Raw genomic sequence first — 12,254 nt, forward strand, 5'->3', positions numbered from 1 at the left:
ACATAACACCCACTGGCCAGGCGCACAATTTGATCTGATTTGATTTGACCTGTCTAGACTAAAGCAGGTCCTCTCTGAGGGTTTCATCCTCTTACAGCCTTGAGTAGACAACCTTGAGAACAATTTTTCCCTCACTATACTGCAGAGGAATTCAAATTAGCATTTCTGCCCTTTTGGTTGTTGATTGGTGTCAAGGCTACATTTTAGCTAGCTGCTCTCTGTGTGTCTGCAGCCTTGTTTGTTATTGTTACAAACACAGTGAAGCTAGACACTATACATGGTAAAGCCTGACTTGCCTGCAAGGAAGCTCTTGGCCATTAGCCTTATATCCATGGCAGTGCATGGCCAAACATGAGGAGCAAGTCATATTTGGTTATTAGGCTTATCTTTGCAGGATGTTTCTGTTTTGTTACAATGGAGATTATGATGTTACTTAAGAATTATTTTTGAAGTTGAGGTTGACGACTATGTTGTTTAAGTAAACACTGCTTTTTGTACAGGGTTATGTTTTCACTGTTTAGGGATGGTTTCAGATATTCAGTACATTTTACAGTAAATTGTTACATTTTGTCTTTCAGTTGTCTGTGCATTTTGAGTTGCTACAGTAACATCCTGCAACTGAGTTAAAGTGTTTGTTGGCCCTCCAGTGTCTCCCGGCTCTCTGTTTACCAGCTCCACTGTCTTCCCTACACTCCTCACAGGAAACCTCCAGGCCCTGGAGAGCCTCTGGCACCTGCCAACCTGCCATTCTCCCTGCCTTGAAATAGACCCTTACTGGAACTTATCTGATCTCTCTCACAGTGTGTGTGTGTGTATGTGTGTGTGTTTTCCTATCTTGGTGAGTTGGTATAAAGCCATGCTGACTGCAGTGAATTCCCTGACTTCCTGTGGAGCCCTAGACAGCTGCATATTGATTAGTGCACTGATGCATCACTTTAGAGGCCACAAAGAGTACACACACAACCACACAATGAAACACACACACTCAGACATACTGTACATGCAATGACACTTGCGCATGCATATAGACAAATGTGTGTAAAATGTGCATCTCTCCATCTCTCTGTCTGCCATTAGCCAGGTTGTAATTTCAGACAGGCTTCCATTATCAGCTGGAGTCTGCGGCTGCATCACTGATATCCGGATGTATCATAGAACAGGGGGGATTGACCTTAATCAAAATGACTGAGAGGGCTGAGCAAAGGATGAATGCTAGTGGACAGGCACAGTCAGAAAATGGTTTCAAAATTGAAGTTTATGAAAGAGGAGAAACATTCTGGACAGACTGCCAGTCCATCACACACCAAATACAGATAAACAATCACTTCACACACATACACACACACACGATTGACTTGAGACTACTATGCATGCAAATTCCTACTATGTCCTCCAGGTGCTGCACTTCACAGAATGATATTTAGAGACAGGTTGTGGCCTAGCTGACTGAGCTGAATGTACTGTACAGGGCAAGAAGGAGAGTCAGCGTGTCTGGAATGCCTGCCTGGGAAGAGTCCCACCGACCTTTTTGAATTCCTTCCCCTCTTTTAAATAGACCGAAGAGGTGTGGGCTTTGAAAAAGAGTTGACTCTACTGCAGTCTTGGATGAAGTTGACTGTATCCTTGTTGATGACCTTTTATGTTTGTGGCACAGTCATGAAGGAGTTTGGTTCCACAAAATCACCCATTTAAAGAAACACACACTTCATCAGTGTTAATGATAATACTACAGTGTCTTAAATAACTTATCCAGGTAACCAATTGCAGTTTACTTGAAAAATATTTACCATGAGTGATTCATTTAAATGTAATTATGAAAGAATATGTTAGATCAGTGATGGTCAGAGGTATGAGATTTTAGTATACACAATCACTTTTGCAGCTCAAATTTGTTTTAAACTTTTGATTCAGTGTGGCTCTGGAACTCTAAGTAACCCAAGTGAAAAAGAAAGGTATTTTGGTCCCTCGGTTTGTTTTCACAGAGATGTTCAGGGCTGTGAATAGCAGTAGAGGATGTGTGGATAGAAGTGAAAGATTTATGCTCCCAGTAGCCATAGATCAGACCACAGGACAGGAAGCGTCTCAACCTCCCTCTGTTTTTGGCACATTTTACCTCCTTTTCCTGCATATCTCCTGGTCTTTTTTTGTCACTCTCTCATTCTTGTTTGTTTACACCTTGTCTCACTGTCTAAATGCTCTCATCTCTATCTCTCATTCATTGCACATTATATTTATCTCCCATCTGACCTTCCTTTCTCCCTCACACACAGATAGAAATGCATAAATCTTTACAAACCTCAGTATTTACACTGGTGCTCTGGCTATCATTACGTAATAGGTGTTAAAATTATTGGAATACTGGAATTTATTCTTGACTGTGTTTGCACAGTATGATCTGAGAGCATTTTACACTTGTTACTGCCCCTCTTGGTATGATATTGCACATTTCTAGAAGGACTTGAACAAGACCATTCCCCAAACAAGGGGCAGCAACTTCTAAGGAAGTTCTTAATGGCAACTGTACAAAGCTAGAACACAGCTATTATTGCCTATAAATAAATTCTACAAGTAAATTTTGTGTCGCACTGTGTTTGCTCCTCCAGCACAGGAGAACACTGGGTTAATCCTGATCTAAATTCTGTTATTAATCCCAGACTTTTTGTTTAATACCTCTGAGAGAATCTATTATTTATTTATCGCTGACTTTTGAAGATACAGTTTTGGCTGTTTGGCTTGGCCAAACATAAAACCAAATCCCAGAGCAGGCTGTTGTTTGACAAGCTGTTGACAAAGTGTTAGACTTGGACATGTCTTACCTTTTAGTTTCAGCCATCTCACTGGTGTCAAACAAAGGTGTTTTAGGGGTCAACTCAAATAAAATCTGGCATTATAATGTTTTACCAACAAAAAAAACACAACACAATACTGAGAGCTTCAGTTGACAATAAGCCACAATAATATAACTGTCAGTTGTCTGTGCCAATGCTGTACTATAACTTGTTATATATAGCCCTCTGTCAATACTACTGAATATGGACATGCCTGTAAAGCCATTTTCCCAGCATGCTGTGTTTACAGAGCTGTGACAGACAAAGAGCAGATCTCTCTGTGCAGTGCATTGGCTTATGATGAATGCTATTATGGTTAATGCTGACCAATAAATTATAGTTTGTGTTGTAGCTTGAGTGTTGTGTGAAACAAACTATAGATAAATTATGGGGCTCAATATCACAACTGCACATTTATTGGATATTTTTTTTTAATGAATTGCTGCGTGGCAGTGTTATTCCACCCCCCTGTGGAAAAGTTGAAGAACTACATGTGCGTGTTGCTGTGTCTATTTCCAGCGAGCTCCAGTTTCCAGGGGGACGGATTTCAGAGTAACACCACACGGCTCCCATTAAGGTTAGTGTTGGCATTTTGTTATTAAATGTTGTTGTAATCAGTGTAGCGACATGCTAACATCTGACTCACGAGTCATAGTCATTTTCTTTGCAGCTCGCCGTGTGCGTACGTAGTAAAATTAGACTTAAACCTTGTATGACATTCACTTTCTAAATAACAAGATGGTTTACAGCAGAACAAGACTGTAAAATCATTCAGAGCTTTGATGCGACAGTTGCTGTTTGAAAGGCTTTTCTGTGTAACTGGGTTGGTTCAGTATTACACTGCTTTCAACCAGAAACATGATGCTGGATGTTTCCCATCAAAAATTAATCTATAGCAGTATAACAAGGTTGCTAAATATTACACACATCACATCATATGATATCAGACTATTATTTATGTCTGCTTACTGTATAAGAAAAACAAGTCATTATAGTCTCTGAAGTGTAAGTGTTCCTGTGTACAGGAATATTTTCAGGTACTTATCTCATGTGGTATTTAAATCTGCTCTCTCCCACACATTTTCATCAAGGCCTCTTTAACAGTCCTCCTTCACTTGTTGCACAGCTGTTGTTTGTGGGTGTATTGTGACTAAAAGTGACTACAGCTGATTAGACCTCAGACCATCTCCTACTATGACAAGTCAAACTATCTGCTGTGATAAGATTGACATGATTGTACAACATGCTTAAAAAACTTTAGCTGTGCTCCTTGTCCTCAAGCTTTGTCTCCCTTTGCATCCCTTTGCATGTGCCCACAGACAGTACTTTTTTTTTTTTTTAATGAAGTGATATATCTGAGGTAATTACTCTCCCATTTTCCTTCATTTCCATGCAGCAGCAGGATGGTTCTTTATGCACTGAGGTGGCAACTTCTGAAAATCAGCAGAGGCTGTGGAGCCTGGGGCAGGTAAAGAAGCCAGGCCAGCATTGTTTATCATCACACCAGCAGCAGTAAAATCATAAATAAAGGAACGTCGAATGTACAGAGCTGAACCCACAGTATTTGTTCACAGTCAAGCCCAACAAACAAAATTTACTTTTTTGAGGTGCTGACACTTGTAAAATGTCAATCTATAGAATTGATAACTTATCTAATTCTGATTTATAACTACAGTGGGACAGAATCAAAGATGGTTCATTGTTATATGTTGGAGGTTTGTGCAAATGGCTTGTATCATACTCTCTTCAGGCTGATGTTTAGAGGGTTAAGGGAGTGTATTAAAAGCATTTATCCTTCTCCTGTCTATGAGTGCAGGCATAAACTGAGTCCTGAGCAACACAAGTCTGATTTCCATTAGGTAGCTGCACATATCATTTCTTTATACTACAGTTACACATGCAGTTTCAATTTGATTTGAAATAATAGGTCAGCCAGCATTACAGTACACATCTGATCAGGTAAATAACAACAGAATTTAAAGACAGACAAAATTCATATGCTGTATTGATGTTCTTCCTTCAAGGTTGCTGCAGAGACAGAGCAGCAGATTTGTTTACTCCAACATCCATGGCTTCGACCAGGTGGAGATCAGAGAAAAGCTGCAGGCTTTTCCTGGAGGCTCCATTGACCTGCTCAAACAGGACTCTGGTATAGCTGTCCTGACCATCAACAACCCCTCCCGCATGAACGCCTTCTCCGGTAAGAAGACTCTGATACTGGACATCAGATTTGATGATGAAGTGCTGATTTGGCGTTCTCTGGATGATACCAATCAAGGTACACTGCATCGCAGTTTGTTGCTTTGCTGAAACAGAGCTGTGCCTCCCTCCCAGGCAGTATGATGGTGGATCTGGAGGAAAAGGTGACCCAGCTGGAGAACTGGACAGATGGCAAAGGCCTCATTGTCCAGGGTGCTGCTCAAACCTTCTGCTCTGGGTCGGACCTCAATGCTGTCCGGGCAATATCTAACCCACAGGTAGGAAAATGAAGAAATACCTCACAGCATCTCTCTTCCTGTTTTTACCTGTATTTTTGCCACCGTTGGTCTGTTTGTTTTTGAGGCTTTAATACTCTTAGATGCCAAAATAATGTTTCTCTTGTCTCGAAGGACGGGATGAAGATGTGTATGTTCATGCAGAATTCTCTTACAAGGCTCCTTAGGTAAAAGCTCTTGTTTTCCTTTGTATGAGTCTTATACATGATGATGCAGGCTACACAAAAGCAGCAGCAACCAGTCTGAGCTTAAAGAAGTTGGACTTTAGCTGTTATGTAATGTGCCCTACAGTATGCTGACAGAATAGTTTTCTCAGTGCAGGCTGCCTCTGATATCTGTTGCTCTGGTGGAGGGGAGAGCACTGGGAGGAGGTGCAGAACTCACCACTGCCTGTGATTTCAGGTAATGATTTTTATACAAGTGAATAAAAGATAACACTTGGCATCCAAAGATAGCTAAAACTCTTAAATTATGTCTGCTATCTGTTGCTCGTAGATTAATGGCATCAGACAGTGTGATCCAGTTTGTCCACAAACACATGGGACTGGTTCCAGGCTGGGGCGGTGCCGCACGACTTGTTCACATTGTTAGAAGCCAGAACGCTCTAAAGCTCCTTGGTGGTGCTCTGAAAGTGGACCCCAAACTTGGCCTGCAGATTGGACTGGCAGATGGAGTCCTGGAGGCAGAGGACAGTGCAGGGACTCCCTTAGAGCAGGCTGAAAACTGGCTCAGTCGCTACATAAAAGGACCGGCCCCTGTGATTCGGGCTGTGAAGAAGGTGGTGTTGTCAGGGAGAGAGCTCCCTCTGTCTGAGGCTCTGAGGACTGAAAAGGATGTGTTTGGGACAGTGTGGGGTGGGCCGGCTAACCTTGAGGCCCTGGCTAGCAAGTCCAAACACAAATGAACTGGTCCAAGTGCCTCTCCTCAATATATTTAGATTGGCAAAGATCAAGTGAGACATTTCTGAAAAGCTCATTACTGGTCAAAATGGTTTGTAAGGTGCCACACAGAGAGCTGCTACAGCACCTATGAGAGACTGACTCTTGATTGACATTACTGAACTGACTGGTGGGACATTTATAGGACTTTTTAAGTACTTTTCATGTAATATGTTGAATGTTGTGTCCAAATGTGGACTGACTTTGCAGTGGGAAAGTAGAAACAGATGATTTATTTCTGTTCTGTGGTCAGTGGAAAAAGGGACAATAAACCTTGTTTATTTCAATAAATTAGATTCTGTGTTGTCTCAAATACACTGATGATATGGGACTGTGAATTATCACATATCACAAATATAAAATGTGCTCTTTGGTCATATATTGAGGTCGTATTTAAGAAGCTTGACTCTGCAGTTACCTGTTCACAAAAATTACAGCAGTTGTGGTACAGTGTCAGCTGACCTAAAAATATTTTCTCTAATACTGTGTAGACTGATACTACATGAGGACTTATTTTTCTTTCTTTTTTTTTTTTTTTTTTTAGATTTGTCCCCTCAATCAAGGGATATCGAATTCAAAAAACTGTGAATATGCAGCTTAATTCTAGTGGTATAATAGCCTTATATTCTTGGTATGGTTGAAAACAAGGACCTACAGCAAATGTTTACATTCTCCATCCTCTAAACCCCTTCTGTTCCCATCAGTCAAGCAAATGAGCGCTGTTTTGCCTCCAGGTCTACTGAAAATATGATTATGGTAATCATTTGCTCATGCCAGGCTGAGCTTAACTGAAGCAGACAGACAGCAGCAGCATACAGATAGATACTGATGAGGTACAACAAGTATGAGACTGCAGCATCTGTCTGCAGGAGTGAGAGTAATGCTGCTGCACTCTTCTTCTCTTTACCTCAGTTTTGTAGGTTAGTTCAGCACTTCCTTCGTATTCCTCTGTGCTCATGATGTGTCAACAGTAGCCTTGATCAACCCCACTCTCCTTGTTTCTGTGCTATTGAAAGACTCACAGCTGTAGGTTATAGCATTATTTGGATTATTTACAGTACTCTGCACAGTGGATCTCATGGAACTTTGAAAACACAGGGCCAACTCAAAAAGTCATGTATACATACTGAATATTATGTAAGGTTTGTCATCAAATTGTAGCTTATTTTTCATTACATATTTAAAATTAGCTCAAACAGCAAATGAGGCACTGCAAAAGCACAAACGAGTACAGACTGAAACGACAAGAACAAGACAGGTCCCGGGAGGATGCCAGGCCTTTATCTCCTGTTCCCCTTCCAGAGGTCATGTTTCCTGGCCAGACACCCAGTTGGCTGCTGTGGTCAGAATACCAAACATCTACAAGATGAGCAAGGGAAAGTTAAGACTTGGCCTCAATATGATACAATAAACACTTGTTTATATGGTCTCCTATGAGCAAAGAAGTAGAGGCTGTTGCAAACTGTACATATTTTGGACCAGTCAAGGGGATCTTTATTGTTTCATCTGTTTTTATAATGTGGTCATTGTCGTTAGGGAAACCACAACCACAAACCACTTTTTGCCAGTTCTTCAAGCTGTTTTTGTCCATGTCTCATCTGCTTTATCTGAGTCTTACACTGGACGCTTTGTTATTTGATATGATAAGATACTTTAGTCCCTCATCTAGTTGGAACAATGGGAGTTTTTTTCCCTTTGAAAATCTACTTGATAAATCCTTGGCAGTGTGGAGAAAAATGTGTGAAATATTACTAACAATAGACCCATTAATAGTCCTGCTTATGTAACACTCAGGACAAATATATTTTAAAATAAAACCAAACTGGCGTACACCCTACCACACAGTAAGACAAGACGCCAAAAAACAAAACAAACAAACAAAAAAAAACATACTCAGAGACAGGAACACAAAAATATCCCTTTAGGATGATGAAATGACACAATTTATTCTTAAATTACAAACCATGTAACAAAAAAGTTGCCAAGCAAAAACTGTTACACAAACTTTATTCTTCAGAATGGAAAGTCTAAAACTGAGCTGATGATGTAAGCATGTAAGAAATATAAAAATAACATAACTTGAAATTTCTGCAGGATGGCCAATAGCAGTGGCATGTTTTTGTTCTCTTTCTGCCTCAGACATCATACATAAGAGGATTTACAACCATAAGAAACGCAAAAACAAACAAATTTACTCAAACTGAACTCAAAAATATCAATTCTCAACATCCTGCGGACCAGTAGTGTTTAAATAACTCTCTCTTCAAACAAGCACAAATCACAAAACTTTAGAAACACACCAATTGAGAATACTTTAGTCAGGGATGATAAGAATACAAATGAGGTCCAGAGGCCTCAACAGCTTTGAAAAGAAAACACTGATACTTCACATTGAAATGCCAATTATTTAAAGCTGGGAAAAATTAAAAGAATTTTGATATGTACTTCTATTGTGCACATTCATTTAAAACAGGATTCATAATCTCTATAGATTTTAGAATTTCACAAAGCTGCAGGTTAATTGAAATCAAAGACAAACTGTAGGCAGGTAGCCAGATAATCCTGTGGGCTCCTGAGTTACATTACTATGTGTTGTAAAACATTAAGTGTGAAATTTAATTACCCACATAGCTTAAGAGCATTGTTAAGTATTTCTGTTACCTTTCTTTATCTGTATAAACAACCTTCAAACCACAATCTGCTCTGAAAGGACACACTTTGTTAATAGTTAAGATTCAGAACTTGGAAGGAAAAGTTTCATCATCAGTTAAATCTGAAGTAAGGAAATTATTTAGGTAGGGTGGAGGTTGGGAAAAATTTTATCAAGGATTAAATTCTTTCCAAGAGTAGTCAGGTGACTTGAGCTCCAAGAAGCCCATATCCGCGTGCTATGTTAGCTGAGAGAGTTAAACTGTAGATGAATAGAATGCAGCCATTCATGATAATGAAAATGACACCGTTCCATTTCCAGGAGTAACATCCCCATTTATGCCTGTTTCACTGCATATCACAAATCTGGATGGGACGCCCACAAAGCCCTCTGGGTATTAGATCACAAACTTAAATACAGCAATATCTAGGTTTTGCAAAAGCAGGTTGGCGAATCACTTTAACCTTTTAACTTCCTCTTTTCTGGAATTTAAGAAAGAACAGACTCGATATGCCTGCAACCAAATGGCTAAAATCAGCAGACTGATGTCAGCTGAACACCACAATAAGTCTGTTACACCTACCTCCCATGTTGTGCTAGATAGAGAATTATGAAACAAAGATTTCATGGCTCAAGACAACATGCTGTATTCATCTGTTTACCAAGCTGTACCTCATGTCTCAGTACTAGAACACTCAGTGCTTAAACATGAAACCCAACATTGCATCTACAGGCTGGGTACACATAGGATGAGACTGACAAACAAATCATACAGATACATCCAGATCACTGTGAGCCAAAACGAGGTGTAGAATTTGATTGCTAAAACTGAGTTGTTTATCCAAAAACTTGGTCGTGTTTGTTATCGAGTGCATGATTCCTCCTGTACCAAGCAATCCACCCACATCCGATCTGTGACTGAGTGAAGGGCAACATAAAGTCAGGAATAAATTAATGGAATGGAACTTAGCCATTTGGTGATGATGGTTTCAGTGATGACTTCACACTTCAGTCACTGTACACTGGCCATCAGGCATTCTGGATCTCCCACTGCTACTGGATGAGGAAGGGGGAGAGGCGGACTCTGCACCAGGAGGGGCTCTGTCCTCTGGATTCAGTCTTTGCCTCTGTGGCCTATCCTCCCAGGGCTCCACACGTTCTCCATCTCCCCCCTCCTCTTCTACATCCTCCTCCTCCTCATCGTCGCTCCAGTCTCCAGAGCCAGACTCGTCCACAGATGTGTGAGGATCAGAGGACCTGGAGGGTGAGGCCTCCTCCTCCTCATCTTCTTCCTCTCCTTCCCCAGCCTCAGAACGCTCATGAGAAGGTGTGGGCCTGGGGCTGATTTGCAGCTGGGAAAGGGCATCCTCCAAAGAGGGACTAGTGCTGGTGCCAGGCTGACCACCAAGGGAGGTGGGAGGTCTGGCTGTGGCTGGAGGGGCTGTAACAGTAGAAGCAATACCTGTAACCTGCTGTTGTACACCTGCTACTGTGGTATCAGCCCCATCAGCAGAGTTTTCTCGACCTGCTGCCCCTATGGCTCCAGTAACACCCTCAGTGTCCAAACGCAGTCCTGCCACTCCCTTCTTGGGGATATCCAAAATGTCCCTCTTCATCTTGCGTCTACGACCGTGCTCATTGCGCCTGTACTGCACCATGTTTTCCAAGTCAGCTACATACAAAAAACCAGCAATCAACATTTCAGCTGTTTTCTTGCCCTTGGAGAAAGCGTCCTCCAGCTCACGGCTGGTTCGCTCATCATACTGCCACCAACCATTACGGCCCTCATAGTACCAGGCGTGATCACTTGCTGTGCTGCCCCGACCTCCTGCAGATGCTTTAAGCTCCTCTGGAGAGAGAAGCGTAGGCCTTTCCAGGAAGTCATCTGGGACTTCCTGTCTGCAGAGAGCGCAGCGTTTGCTCTGCCAGGACGCTCCCTTCACACATAGGAAACAGAAGACGTGATGGCATGGCAGTTGGACTGGGTGGACGCAGCTCTGCAGACAGATGGCACACTCCGGTACAGACAGGGCTGGGGATGAGTTGCTGGAGCCAGAGCATGATGATTCTGCACTGTTCCCACTTCCACCACCACTGTTGCTGCCTTTCTTACTGGATGGAAGTGAGCTAACAGAGTGGTCTACCTCCCCACAACTAGCCATCCTTAGGAAGTACTGAGGAAAGGGGACAATTGTAAATAATGATTATAATGGTCACATTAGAATTATTATATTTACTTTAATGAGCAGGAAAAATATTTAGTTATTTTTTTATTTTACTGCTGGTCACATTCAATACACAACTCCAAGCCAGTAAATAGCAAACAATCCCAAGATGGAGTCAAATGAAAAACTGCAGATACTAAATGATATATTCTATGTGACACTTGATGCCACTTGTGACCTCAAACAGGGCTGTCAGATCTGCTATTCGATACTTACTGGAAGTACCCTTAATGCTGCTGTATCATTAGGAGAGCTGATGGACCTTCAAACTTGCCACTGCCAAAACAAAAGAGAAGTCAATGAAAATGCATTTGTTTTCAGCCTGTCCATAATAGCAAGTATAACACACGGCATTCCTTATGTAAACATTGTTTGACAGCCATATCAATAACGTTATGTGACAACCAATCTGCACTTTAAGCCCCGATGTTAAAGCGGATTAGCTACAATTTAGTTACTCAAATGTATGAGGTTATTTAAGTGTGTAGAACAAAGGGCTGCTCTGTTAACTGACTACAAGCTGCTGTGCCAGCTAACTATTATAAGTATGTGCTAACCCAGCTGGCCTTGTAACAGGGCTAGTGATGGACACAGCTAACGTTTCTAAAGTAAATTCAATTGCTAACGATTTGATATTCACACTACCTGGTAACAGTCTATGAGCACACTTGCTTAGCCAGCGTTAGATACATTGAAACTGCTCAAAAGCAAGGCGTTTGTGGTTTAGTACAGACACCAGTCGAACAGCACAGAGGGATTTCTCGACTGACAAAGCGACCATAACAATGAGACCTGTTGTAGCTAACGGTGGCTAGGCTGAGGGCAGCACTCTGACTCCAGTAAATAGACGGAGTTCATCTGACAGCGCTAGCTTATTTTAGCAGGGCGACATAAACAGCCAGGAGAAGCATTTTCTCCTCATGCAGACAATGCACACGTACCGTACCGTTAGATTGTGCGGCGATAGTCTGGTTTACAGTAACAATTCGTGTGATGGCACCAATTTCCAACGCTAATTTACCGACTCCCAACGTTAACTGGCTTTGTTTTCCTCTGAAAAATGAAGCTGGTATAAGGACGACGACGTAAGAGTACGCGTTGACGCAATTGGACGTAAA

The 12,254-nt window shown here is 41.6% G+C and overlaps 2 protein-coding genes across 3 annotated transcripts; one reads left to right on the forward strand and one right to left on the reverse strand.

Annotated features, from left to right (window-relative positions):
* Positions 1 to 3,359: 3,359 nt before the first annotated feature.
* On the forward strand, positions 3,360 to 6,555 carry echdc1 (enoyl CoA hydratase domain containing 1). The gene is made up of 7 exons (XM_018684665.2): positions 3,360 to 3,405; positions 4,225 to 4,296; positions 4,853 to 5,028; positions 5,163 to 5,305; positions 5,438 to 5,490; positions 5,645 to 5,725; positions 5,819 to 6,555. Exons 2-7 carry the CDS (start codon positions 4,232 to 4,234, stop codon positions 6,225 to 6,227), a joined length of 927 nt encoding a protein of 308 aa, XP_018540181.1. The 5' UTR covers positions 3,360 to 3,405; positions 4,225 to 4,231; the 3' UTR covers positions 6,228 to 6,555.
* A 1,622-nt stretch (positions 6,556 to 8,177) lies between these two features.
* LOC108888555 (E3 ubiquitin-protein ligase rnf146) lies at positions 8,178 to 12,233 on the reverse strand. 2 transcript variants are annotated; one of them, XM_018684611.2, is made up of 3 exons: positions 12,083 to 12,233; positions 11,353 to 11,412; positions 8,178 to 11,085 (listed from the first exon to the last, which is right to left on the reverse strand). In XM_018684611.2, exon 3 carries the CDS (start codon positions 11,071 to 11,073, stop codon positions 9,913 to 9,915), a length of 1,161 nt encoding a protein of 386 aa, XP_018540127.1. In that variant the 5' UTR covers positions 11,074 to 11,085; positions 11,353 to 11,412; positions 12,083 to 12,233; the 3' UTR covers positions 8,178 to 9,912. The 2 variants fall into 2 exon arrangements, with proteins under 2 accessions (XP_018540127.1, XP_018540135.1); XM_018684619.2 differs by having other exon boundaries at positions 12,078 to 12,226.
* Between the last annotated feature and the right edge of the window lie 21 nt (positions 12,234 to 12,254).

The sequence above is a fragment of the Lates calcarifer genome, linkage group LG15 (assembly GCF_001640805.2).
Source record: "Lates calcarifer isolate ASB-BC8 linkage group LG15, TLL_Latcal_v3, whole genome shotgun sequence".
Taxonomy (NCBI): Eukaryota; Metazoa; Chordata; class Actinopteri; family Centropomidae; genus Lates; species Lates calcarifer.

Coding starts and splice junctions, on each gene's coding strand:
- echdc1 (XM_018684665.2), top strand. CDS start 4,232: ATGGTTCTTTATGCACTGAGGTGGCAACTTCTGAAAATCAGCAGAGGC. Junction 4,297..4,852: donor GGCTGTGGAGCCTGGGGCAG/GTAAAGAAGCCA, acceptor TCTTCCTTCAAG/GTTGCTGCAGAGACAGAGCA. Junction 5,029..5,162: donor CCGCATGAACGCCTTCTCCG/GTAAGAAGACTC, acceptor CCTCCCTCCCAG/GCAGTATGATGGTGGATCTG.
- LOC108888555 (XM_018684611.2), bottom strand. CDS start 11,073: ATGGCTAGTTGTGGGGAGGTAGACCACTCTGTTAGCTCACTTCCATCC.